The sequence below is a fragment of the Salvelinus namaycush genome, chromosome 37 (assembly GCF_016432855.1).
Source record: "Salvelinus namaycush isolate Seneca chromosome 37, SaNama_1.0, whole genome shotgun sequence".
In the NCBI taxonomy this organism is placed as follows: domain Eukaryota; kingdom Metazoa; phylum Chordata; class Actinopteri; order Salmoniformes; family Salmonidae; genus Salvelinus; species Salvelinus namaycush.
The window spans coordinates 9794875-9807136 of record NC_052343.1 but is presented as its reverse complement, the minus strand read 5'-3'; the positions used below and the strand labels follow the sequence as shown (position 1 = coordinate 9807136).

At 42.2% G+C, this 12262-nt stretch overlaps 2 protein-coding genes across 2 annotated transcripts; both read left to right on the top strand.

Moving 5' to 3' along the window:
* The first annotated feature begins 4958 nt into the window (after positions 1–4958).
* Positions 4959–9375, top strand: si:dkey-24p1.7. Its single transcript, XM_038977044.1, has 8 exons — positions 4959–5106; positions 5313–5699; positions 6008–6328; positions 6414–6677; positions 6875–6997; positions 7133–7259; positions 7822–7903; positions 8057–9375. Exons 1-8 carry the CDS (start codon positions 5046–5048, stop codon positions 8465–8467), a joined length of 1776 nt encoding a protein of 591 aa, XP_038832972.1. The 5' UTR covers positions 4959–5045; the 3' UTR covers positions 8468–9375.
* Positions 9376–10633: 1258 nt separating this feature from the next.
* Positions 10634–11782, top strand: irgq2 (immunity-related GTPase family, q2). Its single transcript, XM_038977404.1, has one exon. The coding sequence runs from the start codon at positions 10634–10636 to the stop codon at positions 11780–11782; it is 1149 nt and encodes a 382-aa protein (XP_038833332.1).
* Positions 11783–12262: the final 480 nt, after the last annotated feature.

Genomic DNA, 12262 nt, shown 5'->3' with positions numbered 1-12262 from the left:
TACCATAAAGGCCTGATTGGTGAGGTGCTGCAGAGATGGTTGTCCTTCTGGAAGGATCTCCCATCTCCACAGAGGATCTCTGGAGCTCTGTCAGAGTGACCATCGGGTTCTTGGTCACCTCCCTGACCAAGGCCCTTCTCCCCCGTTTTGGCTGGGCGACCAGCTCTAGGAAGAGGTCTTGGTGGTTCCAAACTTCTTCCATTTAAGAATGACAGAGGCCATTGTGTTTTTGGGGACCTTCAATGCTGCAGAAATGTTTTGGTACCCTTCCCCAGATCTGTACCTCGACATAATCTTGTATCGGAGCTCTACGGACAATTCCTTCAACCTCATGGCTTGGTTTTTGCTCTGACATGCACCATTTACTGTGGGAACTTATATAGACAGGTGTGTGCCTTTCCAAATCATGTCTGATCAATTTAATTTACCACAGGTGGACTCCAATGAAGTTGTAGAAACATCTCAAGAATGATCAATGGAAACAGGATGCACCTGAGCTCAATTTCGAGTCTCATAGCAACGGGTCTGAATACCTAAGTAAACAAGGTATTTCTGTTATAATTTTTTTTTACTTTTGCAAACATTTCTAAAAAACAGTTTTGGCTTTGTTATTATTGGGTATTCTGCGTAGATTGATGAGGATTTTGTTTTTAAATCCATTTTTGAGTACGGCTTTAACGTAACTAAATGTGGAAAGAGTCAAGAGGTCTGAATCATTTCCGAATGCACTTTAAATGCCCTGACTTCTGCAGAGGCCATATTGCAGTAGATGCCAGATTGACCATGCAAAGCCTTTTAAGACACTGAACCAAAACAGTGGCTGCACCTGAGCAATGTAGAAAACAGTGTATCAGATGACCTAGACTCCACAATCCCCCGACTTCTTTCAAATTGAGATGCTTTGGGATGAGTCGAACCACAGAGTGAAGCCAAAAGCAGCTCAGTATATGTGGGAACTCCTTCAAAACTGTTGGGAAAGCATTCCAGGTGAAGCTGGTTGAGAGAATGCCAAGAGTGTGCAAGCTATCATAAAGGCAAAGGGTAGCTATTTGAAGAATCTCAAAGAAGAATTTGTTTAACAATTTTTTTGGTTACTACATGATTCCATATGTGTTATTTCGTGGTTTTGATGTCTTTACTATTATTCTACATGATAGAAAATAGTAAAAAAATAAGAAAACCCCTGTAATGAGGTGTTCTAAAACTTTTGACCAGTAGTGTATGTTTTTGTACCCCTTTAAACTAGAAAGTATCATGATCCATGAGGTATTTTGATATTTTCAGTGATTAGTAATGTACACCCCTGTTGTCTCAAGATGAATGGTTTTGCCCACTTGAAAGTTTTGCAATTGAAATGCAAAAAAAGAAAGGAGAAATGATTTGACCCCTACTTTTCCAAACCACATCTTTGTCAGTCCTTCCCCATGGTGAAAAAACAGAAACATTGCACAAGTAAAATTACACTTCCTTAAAAAACATTACAGAAACACCTTCCAAACTTGCCTCATTGTACAACAAGTAAATAATTGTATTGAAATTGTACAACCACCAAGCACATACAGTACCAGCTGACACAAGGCTGTAAAATAAAGCATTTACCAAAACTATTAAAAGAGGCGTTGTGGCGCGGATTGAAGCCCGGCCTGATTCGGATACTGCAGTTGCAACTATTAGCAAGTTAAATGGTTAAAAACATATTTGTGTGATGTACAGTAGTACTGTAAACAATGGAGAGGTGGCGTGAGGATAACTGTTAATAAAGTAATGGAGAACTGTAATTGGAGGGGGTATTTCTACCTTACTGTTTAGGAGATGTGTTGAGAAAACAGATTTTCGAACAAAACATTTTCTGTTGTTTTCTTCATTTATTTTAAATTTTTGAAATCGAAGAAAGATGGCTTCTCTGTAGATGGGATGAACTTGGGTATTTAGACTATCAGCGGCCACCACTGGGTGGAAGACGTTTAAAGATTTAGTCACCAGGCCATCAGACATTTAGAACATCAGAAGAAAAGGAATATCCAGTCATATTGCAAAGAAAATATACCACAATAAATGTCCATGTTGAGGCATGAGTCATGTTCTAATCTGAACATACTTTTTTCTAATAGCAGCAACACATACTGTATTTTAGGGATTATAGTTCAAATGTAATTATTTGGGAGAAGTAAAACCCCACCTATATAAATATAGTAAGGTTGGGGGTACTTAAACAAAGTCTTAAAGTGTGAAGAGAAACTTAACTGAGGCCGACAGTGTTGTAAAAGCCTTGGTCAAACTCAGTAAGGCTAACTATCAGATCTTAAAGTAAAACACATCATGAGCTGAAGACCAAGGCATCATTTTATTACCTTCTTTTAGCTAGGCAAGTCAGTTATTAAGAACACATTCTTATTTACAATGACGGCCTACTGGGGAACTGCCTTGTTCAGGGGCAGAACGACAGACCTTGTCAGCTCGGGGATTTGATCCAGCAACCTTTTGGTTACTGGCCCAACACTCTAACCACTAGGCTACCTGCTACCCCAAAACATGGAGCATAATGGATTTTACAGTAATACTGTTTTCAGAGGAAAACTGCATGAACAGTAGCGGTCAATTATGTTGATTTATGACTACATGCACATTTGCTGTACAACTACACAAAATGACACTATTACTGGTTTTGAATAAGTTACAAATTATATTTTTACTTCATATTTTATCTGAATATATAAGCTACGGGGATTGTAGTGTTGGTTGATCGGTATGGAATGATGGGTTGGTTGATGCGTTTGGGTTGATTATGGTCTATATACAGTACAGTATGGCTGGGCAGTATGCAGTACAGAGGGACTTCCTGGATGCAGCACCAGGTTAGAGGGAGGAATAACAGACTGGGGACATGAAGTGACAGTTCACACTCATCAGAGACTCACACGGGGCTCACAGTCAACAAGAAGAGAGAGCATACAGAGAGAGGTAATATGTCTTTTTTAAAGTGCTTGGAGAAAATGGACAACTCTGGACATTAGTTAATTATTTAACAAAACTAGTAACTCCTTAGTCCTTGGTAGAAACAATTGGCACTTTGTTTGTTACAATGACTCCCCATGTGACTTAAAAAGTATGTAATTACTCTGTTACCATGTGGTTTCAAAATAAGTTCCAGACAATTATGGTAAAATCAAGCATAACTAGGAGTTTGACATCTCTCCATGCATTAAAGTACAGTTGAAAAAAATGAGGTAAGAAGGTTGTGACAATCATAAACGTGTCATGAAACGTTCATGTCAGTTGTTAGGATATGTATTCTCCTTACACAGCTGGCAACGGGATGTGTCAATATTATCATACTAAAGAACAAGAAGGCCCGCACACGGTTGAAGCTCCCAATTCACTGCTTTATTGACAACATTTCGATCCGGAACGGATTTTCGTCAGGTCAAACAAACTGAGTACTCACTTCCCAAAATATACACATTCCATCTCACATGACCATTATGCACATGACGCGTGTTGGGCGTGGAAACAATAAAACATGTTGCACAAGCAATCATAATTCATCTCAGAGGTACATATGCTCTTAAAGGATTATATACATACAAATGGATTCAAGTTAAAAAATCTTGGCAACAGTAGTAAAAAGATTGTTGAGAATGTTTGGAATACCCGCCCATATGACTATACTGAGCAGGAGGTGAGGTGGCCGTAGGTATAATTCCAGTGACCTATTTCAAAAACAATTAGTGTATCTCTAATCATTTGATATCAATGAGATGGGCAGATATAGTAGTTACAGAATCTAATATATACAGTATGTACAAAATGACCAACTACGAGACCTGGAAGGCAAGACAAATCAAAGTGACATACAGTATGTAAGAAAGGGTCTGATATCAAACTCTTGGTTCAGACCTTTAGGAGACGTGGTGCACAAACGGTGATCCCAATACAATTCTCTTCTCAATAATAGATTATCAGTACCCCCCCCCCCCCCCCCATGAGTCTTAACATGTTCGATACCAATGTATCTCAGAGAGCTAATGTTGTGACGGGCCTCCATGAAATGTGCAGCCACAGGGTTTCTCTGGTCAAGGGTCCTGATATTACTCCTGTGTTCTGCTATTCATGTTTCAGAGCGCGTTTCGTTTCTCCTGCATAGCATAGACCACAAATACACTTGAGCATGTATATCACATTTTTTGTGGAATGTGTAATGACGTCCTTAATCTTGATGGCCTTGCCCGTGATAGGGTGATTGAACATTGTGCATTTTTTCGTAAAGTTACACTGGGTACATCGACCACATATGTAATTACCGTCCGGCACATTGTCTAGGAAGATGCTACGTGGCACCAGTGGAAGATCAGACCTCACTACCATGTGACTGATGTTGGGGGCGCCTCTGAAGATGACCCACGGGGGTTCTTTAACCTCTTTTCCAGTTGTGGATCAGTGCTCAAGATGTACCAGGGTTTTTTAATGATGTGGTCAAACTGTTTACCAAGTGGGGAGTATTGAAGGAAGCATTGAACGCGTTGGTCAGGAGGGCGGGGAGGTTTTGGCATGAGGGAGTCATCAAGGGCCATATTTTTATAACGTTCCCCTGCTTCGTGCAGCCATTCCTCTGGGTAACCCCGCTGTCTGAAACACTCATCCAGACAGTCGGCTTGCTTGTTATAGTCACTCTGTGTACTACAAATCCTGCGTATGCGACTGTATTGGCTGATGGGGAGGCTCTTTTTTAGGGGTCTAAGGGTGGAAGCTGTCTCCGGGTAACAAGGAATTCCTGTCCGTCGGCTTCCTGTTTAGGTCCGAGCTGAAGCCCTCCCCCTCCCTCTTTATCAAAATGTTCAGAAAACTTGTTTCATGCATCAAAGGTGAGAGTGAATTTGAAATGTTCACTGCTTGTATAACACTCTTTATCATGTTATTCTGTGTTATTCTGTGTTATTCTCTTTCTGTGCTCCAGACTTGTGGACACAGACAAGGGGACCAGAGAAAGAGGTGAAAGAGGACAGACCCTGGTGTTGTGGTTGATTAATCGAGGCAGTGGAGGCAGGATGTGGGTCCTCATCTGGGCAGCTCTACTCTTCTCTCTGACAGAGAGAGCAACATGTCGAAGTAATGTTCCTTTCATCATTAAAGTATTGTTAATATTGAAATCTTTAGTAGATATATACATGTGGTAATCGTAGTGGTACAGTATGGTAATTAAAACCCATTTTAATCTAAACTGATTCTGTATCATCAAAACAGTTCAGTACAAGTGAAGTAGTATCCAAGTGCTTTCTGTATTACTCATGACTGTATTCATTTCCATCCATCAGGACAGCAACAACCACCACCACAGACATCAACACCCTGGACCATCACCTTCAGTCCAGCAGAAATAACAGCAGAGAAGGGACTATGTGCTGTTATTTCATGTACTTTCACTCACCCTGATGACATCAAGCCTACCAATGCAATATGGTTCAAGTGCCCTACAAATGACAGATGTAATAAGGATAAAACCATAATTTTCCACTCTGAAACTCCCCATAAAGCTCAGGAGGATTTTAAACAGAGAGTGTCTCTACTGGAGACTGATCTGACAAAGAAGAACTGTAGTGTGATCATCAACGACATCAGAGAGAATGATGCTGGAAAGTATCAATTCAGAACGTTAGGAGGATCATTTACAAACCCACAGAAAATGAAAATCACAGTGACAGGTACAACATGACTATTACTCTCAGTTACATTGACATGACTATTACTGTAGTTAGTTATGTACACTGACTGTAACATACAGGTACATACCTCCAATTCACAAATGCCAAGATTCCCCTCCCCAAGTCTCCCTTTCCAATGTCTGCTTTTTTCTAAACAATGGTGGAATTTTTGAGGGCATTATTTGGAGCAGTTTAATTAACATGGGTAGCATAGTTAGGATAATGTTACACTGCGTCTGATTCTGTTTCTCTGATGTCTGGTACACAGATGTAAAACTCACTTCTGTGTTTGTATTTCCTGTCTCCAGCTCTGACCCAGAAGCCCTCAGTGTTGACTCCTCTTCTGACAGAGGGAGAACCAGCTACTCTGACCTGCACCGCCCCGGGGATCTGCTCTGGAACTCCTCCTAACATCACATGGACATGGAGAGGAACTAGAGACAACAACACTGAGCTCAGAGACAACACCACCATACAGATTAGAGAGGACCTGACCAATGTGACAACAACCCACTTCTCAACGTTGACCTTCACCCCCTCAGCTAAGCATGACGGCACCAAGGTCACATGTCTGGTGACCTTCAATGGCAACATCACCACTAAGAAGACACTGACAATGAATGTGGCACGTAGGTAGTGTACATTATCTGACCTTGTGCTGCAACACTTCTATTTCATGAACATGATTTGTATGTACTGTTCTTTATTTTCTAGATGTGAAGGAACCCAAGATCTCAGGTAGTAACACAGTGAGAGAGGGTGATACCCTGAATCTGACCTGCAGTGATGACAGCTACCCACCATCATCATCTAACATCACCTGGAGTAAGAAGGGGACAACAGCTTTGGAACGGAATAACTCTGGACTGGCCACTCTCATCATCTCTGACATGACAAGAGAACATGCTGGGGAGTATGTGTGTACAGCTCAACACCACAAGAGATCTCTGACAGCTTCCACGGTTGTAACTGTGATGTGTGAGTACAAGCAGCACTGTACAGACTGATTGAAAATGGCTTGTGATATGCTGGTACCTTTATATTGCCTATGATTTATCTCCCCTCTCATGACGTGTGTGTGTGTGTGTGTGTAACTCAGGGAGTTCCCTTACCCTTCATAAGATGGTTAACACTAAAAGAGTACAGTTTTACTACATCAGTGTTGATGTTCTCAGTGAACAGCACCATCAGCCCGACTGTCAGAAACCACACCAATACCACTATGGAGTGTGTCAGCAGAAATGAAGCGGGCAGAGTGAGAGAGAAGCTGCAAGTCAACCAAATAGAAAAACAAGAAGGTAAAGATATAAGTTAATATACTTTGTTAGAGAGCCACAGCTTCCCAATATCAATGCAATATAGAGCATTTGCACGCTTGGATTGAGAAAAGTTGTGAGCCACTTCTAAAACCCAACGTGTTGTTCTCTTTATAGAGGATGTGTCTAAAGACATCATGGCTATGCTGTCGGACCTAAAACTGATTACTGCATTTGTGGTTGGTGCAGCCCTCTCAGCCACCATCTGTTGTATCTTCCTGTGTTTGAATGGGAAATGTAAAAGGTACATGCATTCTATTACTGATGTACAGTTGCTATTCACTGAATATGTTATTTTAAAAATCAATTACAGATTGTCTTACTGATTTATTCATATTTATTATCAAGAACATCCGATTTATTGTCAAAAGTACCAATGTCTTGCACCATTGTTACGTCTGTTGTTAGAAGGAGGCCAAGGTGCAGCGTGGTAGGCGTACTTTACTTTATTTTCAAATGACACCAAAAAACAACAAAACACAAAACGAACGTAAAGCTCTGTAGCGCTAAACAGCAACTAAACAAAGACAAGATCCCCCAACTGAAGGTGGGAAAAAGGGCTGCCTAAGTATAATCCCCAATCAGAGACAACGATAGACAGCTGCCTCTGATTGGGAACCATACAAAGAAATAGACAAAGAAATAGACAACCTAGAATGCCCACCCAAATCACACCCTGACCTAACCAAATAGAGAAATAAAAAGGCTCTCTAAGGTCAGGGTGTGACAACCATATTGTAATGGAAGTGCTTGCTAACCCCTCAAATACAGTTATTGAGACATTTCATTTGTACTCTTTTCCTTAGACGCAAAGAAATGATCCCAAAGGACTCAGACTCCAAAAGCCCTTTCATGAACCTGGAGATGGTGACATGTGAAGACCAACAGGTGCAGTACCAGTTTCTTTCTTTATTCAGCTTTATCAACATTCAGTTAGCATTAACATGCCAATAGGAGTTTACAAGGCAACACAAAAAGGTCTGGGACCACCAAGCTAACAAAATACTCCTAACACAGTGCTTTCTGTCATCTACTCCATAGACGGATGCAGGACAGGCTGTAGGGAGCAAACAGACCCATCTGCAGGTGGCGCTGAGGAAGGGAGAAGAAAACGGAGGTGGAACCACAGGAAAATCTACCACAGGTGAAGAACCAAATGAAGTGGACTACGCCAGAATCAACTACTCCCTGCTGAAGAAGAAGACTCCTGAGGAGGCAGAGAAGAAGACCACCAGCACAGAGACAGACTACGCCGAAATCAAACGAGAGAAGAAGAAAGAGGAGGAAGAAGATAGTGGAGAGGGGAGTGGTGTGATGGAAGAGGTGGAATGGGAAGAAGGGGAGGAGATGATAGGGAAGGATGAGGAGAAAGAGAACGGTAAGCCATTACGAGAGACAGATGAGGATACAGCGCTTTACTCCAACGTCAAGGCTATTATGGGTGGAGAGTGAGCGAGTGACACAGCAACGTGGGAGATAGCGCACAGTACTATGGCTTCTAATATACAGCCCTGCGGTATTTTCTCATATTCTAGATTGAAAGTTTTATGATGATAGAGACTTTGTTTAACTGAAACGACTGTAGGTAATAGTTTTGGTTCTTTATTTTTGAGTCTTGTCTAATGTAATGTTAGTTTTGTAATGATTCTGTTTTTGTGTCACCATGGAAGGACTGACAAAAACGTGGTTTGGAGAAGTAGAGAGGTCATACCATGTCATTTTTTTCTCCTCTGTTCCTTCCTGTTTTTGCATTTTGATTTAACCCTAACCCTATATATTAAGGCACTACCTTACTTTTGATGTTTGTGTGTATTTTAGTTGTTTGCTATCTGAAATTAGTTTAAAGAATTTCAAAATGATGTTTTAACTGTCTTGTAGCATGATGTACTACAGTACCCATAATGCTCTGTATCAATTTACGGTTTTATCTTGGTAAAGACGTTCCTAAAGCTAACACTATGGTGTCCCGGCTACGTATTAATACATCAGAGGAGGCTGGTGGTAGGAGTTATAGGAGGACAGGTTAATTGTAATGGCTGGAATGGAATACTTGAAACTGTATATGGAAACCACATGTATGACTCTGTTCCATTAATTCCATTCCAGCCATTAAAACGAGCCTGTCCTCCTATAGCTCATCACACCAGCCTCCTCTGTGATACATGGTGTCAGAAGTTGGATGTCTATTTATTATCTCCACAAATTGTATTCGACAGTGATTACACAGATGGTATGACTGCAGAGAACAGTCGATGTTTTCTATAGAACTCATCCAGTTCCTCCACCGTGTATTCTATGTTGACATAATCAAGATGTATACGTTCACGATCATTGTAAATAAGAATTTGTTCTTAACTGACTTGCCTAGTTAAATAAAGTTTACATTTAAATTAAATTAAAATGTAAAAAATATGAATATCCTACAAACAACCACTAGATAGAGACACTCTATTTGACATGATAACCGCAAAGCCACATAATTTACAAGCCCACTTCTTAACCCCTTCTCAGTTTGAGCTTTAATCATAATACTCATTTATCAGAAAAGGAAACTGATTTAAGGTGATCTCAACCATCTGCTGGTGTAAGTGAAGACAGAACAACAGGCTCTGATTAGAAGGCAGATGTTTAAAATTAAACCTGAAACTCTCAGATGTCGGCAGAGGTATCTCGCATGGTTTCCTCTGAACAAAAAAACACCAAGAGGTGTGTGTGTGTGAGTCACAGTAGCAAAAAATGGACACTCCCTTTCACATTGTAAATCTGGCTGTGTTGTGGTGGTTGTTTCTGTTGTACTGTACCTGTCACTGAGCTACCGAACAAACCCACGTACAAACACCTGTGTTGTTCCTCAGGTTTGGATGAAAAGAAAATGAACATGTCCCTTTGCTGTTAACTGTTCATTTAGAGATTACGTCACCTGCCAATTGTCAGTGTGAGCATCATGGACTCTGTCGTGTGTACAGTATGTGCTCACACTCATACTGGATTAAGGATGGGATTACAGGATTAGAATGTTCCACTCACAGTACAGAGCCTGTAAATAGATCTAACAGACACAGTCAGCTCACTTCGCTTGTATTGAGGATATATCTGCTATTGATCATTGGATAAGGATGTATTTCCCTACTAAGGTCTGTCCTTAGGTTTTTTCATCCAGGTCAAAGGTAAGGCATAAGCAGTAGCATACATTAGTACTGTAGACCAGCCAGTTACTTGGAGCTAAGATTGTGTGTTTGTTTACACAACACTTACCACTATCCAATACTGTCATTTGACCAATTCTGTAAAAAAAAAGTAGTTAAATACATTAAATCTGAATAATTGTGTAAAGAAACTGTTTTATTGTGTTCCCATTTATCCCGAATTGATTAAGCAGTAAGGGATTTTGTGTTCCAGGTCCTCGAGGGCTGCACTGTATGTCAGTGTTTGTTCTTGCCTTCTATTCAGAGACTAATAAATACCTCAGTATTAAACTGTGTGGACATAACAGCCAATCAATTATCAATTGAATTGATCAATTACGTGCCCAAGAAATGTAATCCTCCACTATTAAGATGTGTGAGTGCTCCTACATGTTGTTCTATGCTAATGACCATCCTCACCTCTCTCACAGCCATGGCGGCGGATGTTGTTTCTCACAGCCTGAACCTCCTGGAGACTCTCAAAGAGTCTATTGAGAACAACAAGCTGTCGGACGTCAAGGATGCTGTGGAGGACCTCCTGATCAGCCGGATCAACCTGGCCGTGGCAGGAGAGCGGGGGCCAGAGAAGTCTGCATTCATCAACGCCCTCCGTGGCCTGGGGCCTGAGGATGAAGGAGCCGCCCTATCCCCCTGCCCCACTTCTCCAGAGGAGATGGCCATCTATCCCAACCCCAAGCACCCTGACTTCAGGCTCTGGGACTTGCCACCCACCCCCGCAGCCACACCCTTTGACCTGGAAGGGTACATGGAGCGGGTGAAGTTCCTGAGGTACAACGTGGTGGTCATGGCGTTCACACAGAGTCTCCAGGCCAACAGCGTGGCGGTGTTCCTGGAAGCCCGCTCTGTGCAGAGGGACACTGTGTACTTCGCCTTGCTGGCCTCAGAGAAGGACACAGAAAAGGGTCTGGAGGAGAGACGGAAGGCCAGCCTGGAGTTGTTGAAGGCCCAGGGGGTGGCCCTGCCTAAGGTGTTCCTAGTGAGGCCCTCCTGTCTGGAGAAACTTGACTTCCCAGGACTCCTGGAGGAGATGGAGAGGGACCTACCAGAGATCCGGGCCCACGCTCTCCTCCTGGCCCTGCCCACTCTCTCCCCAGTCCTGGTCACCCAGAAGAGGGACGCCTTCAAGGCCTTGGTCTGGGCTGCCGCGTCACTCTCTGGTGGGGTGTCGGCCATCCCTGTGCCCCTGGTGGCCTCCATGGTGGACGCCAGAGTGGGTGTGAGGATCCTCACCAAGGCCAGGGCCTCGCTCTGTCTGGACGACGAGTCTGTTGAGCGGTTGGCACGGCAACGCGGCATGGAGCCGGCACGGCTCAAAGCCCTGCGGACGTGTAACCTGTCGGTTGAAGTCACTAAGGGGGAGGTAAAGCTTCGGCTGGCAGCGGCAGAGAAGGAGTTGACCACCAACACAACCCGGCTGGTGGAGATGGCCATGCCTAGGCACGCCCGCTCAGCCGGTCGTTCCTTCACTGTCATGCTGCAGGCTCTCAATGGGGCCATCGATGAGATGGTGGTTGACACAGAGAAGATACTGGCTGCTGCTGGTATAGGAGAGGGGAAATGAAGAAGGTCAAGAGGAGGGCTAGAAATAGTGCAATGAAAAATGTTTTAAAACATTTGCAATGGAAATGCAAATGTGCATTGCGTAGGACTTTCCTGCAGTCAAATTATCTAGTTGCTTCATGGGTCAAATGTTATTAATATTTTTCATAATTTCATCATTAATAAACACTATTTCAAAAACCCTGCAGAAAATCAGGTGTTTCTATGTCAAAGGGTTTTGTTATATTTCAGTCTTCTGTAATGTACAGTACCAGTCAAAAGTTAGGACACACCTATTCATTCAAGGGTTTTTCTTTTTTTTCTTCTTTTTTTTAACACCCCTACTCTTACGATAAGTGCCATGGGATCTTTAGTGACCACAGAGAGTCAGCACACCCGTTTAACGTCCCATCCAAGGGTTTTTCTTTATTTTTTACTATTTTCTACATTGTAGAATAATAGTGGAGACTTCAAAACTATGAAATAACACATATGGAATCAT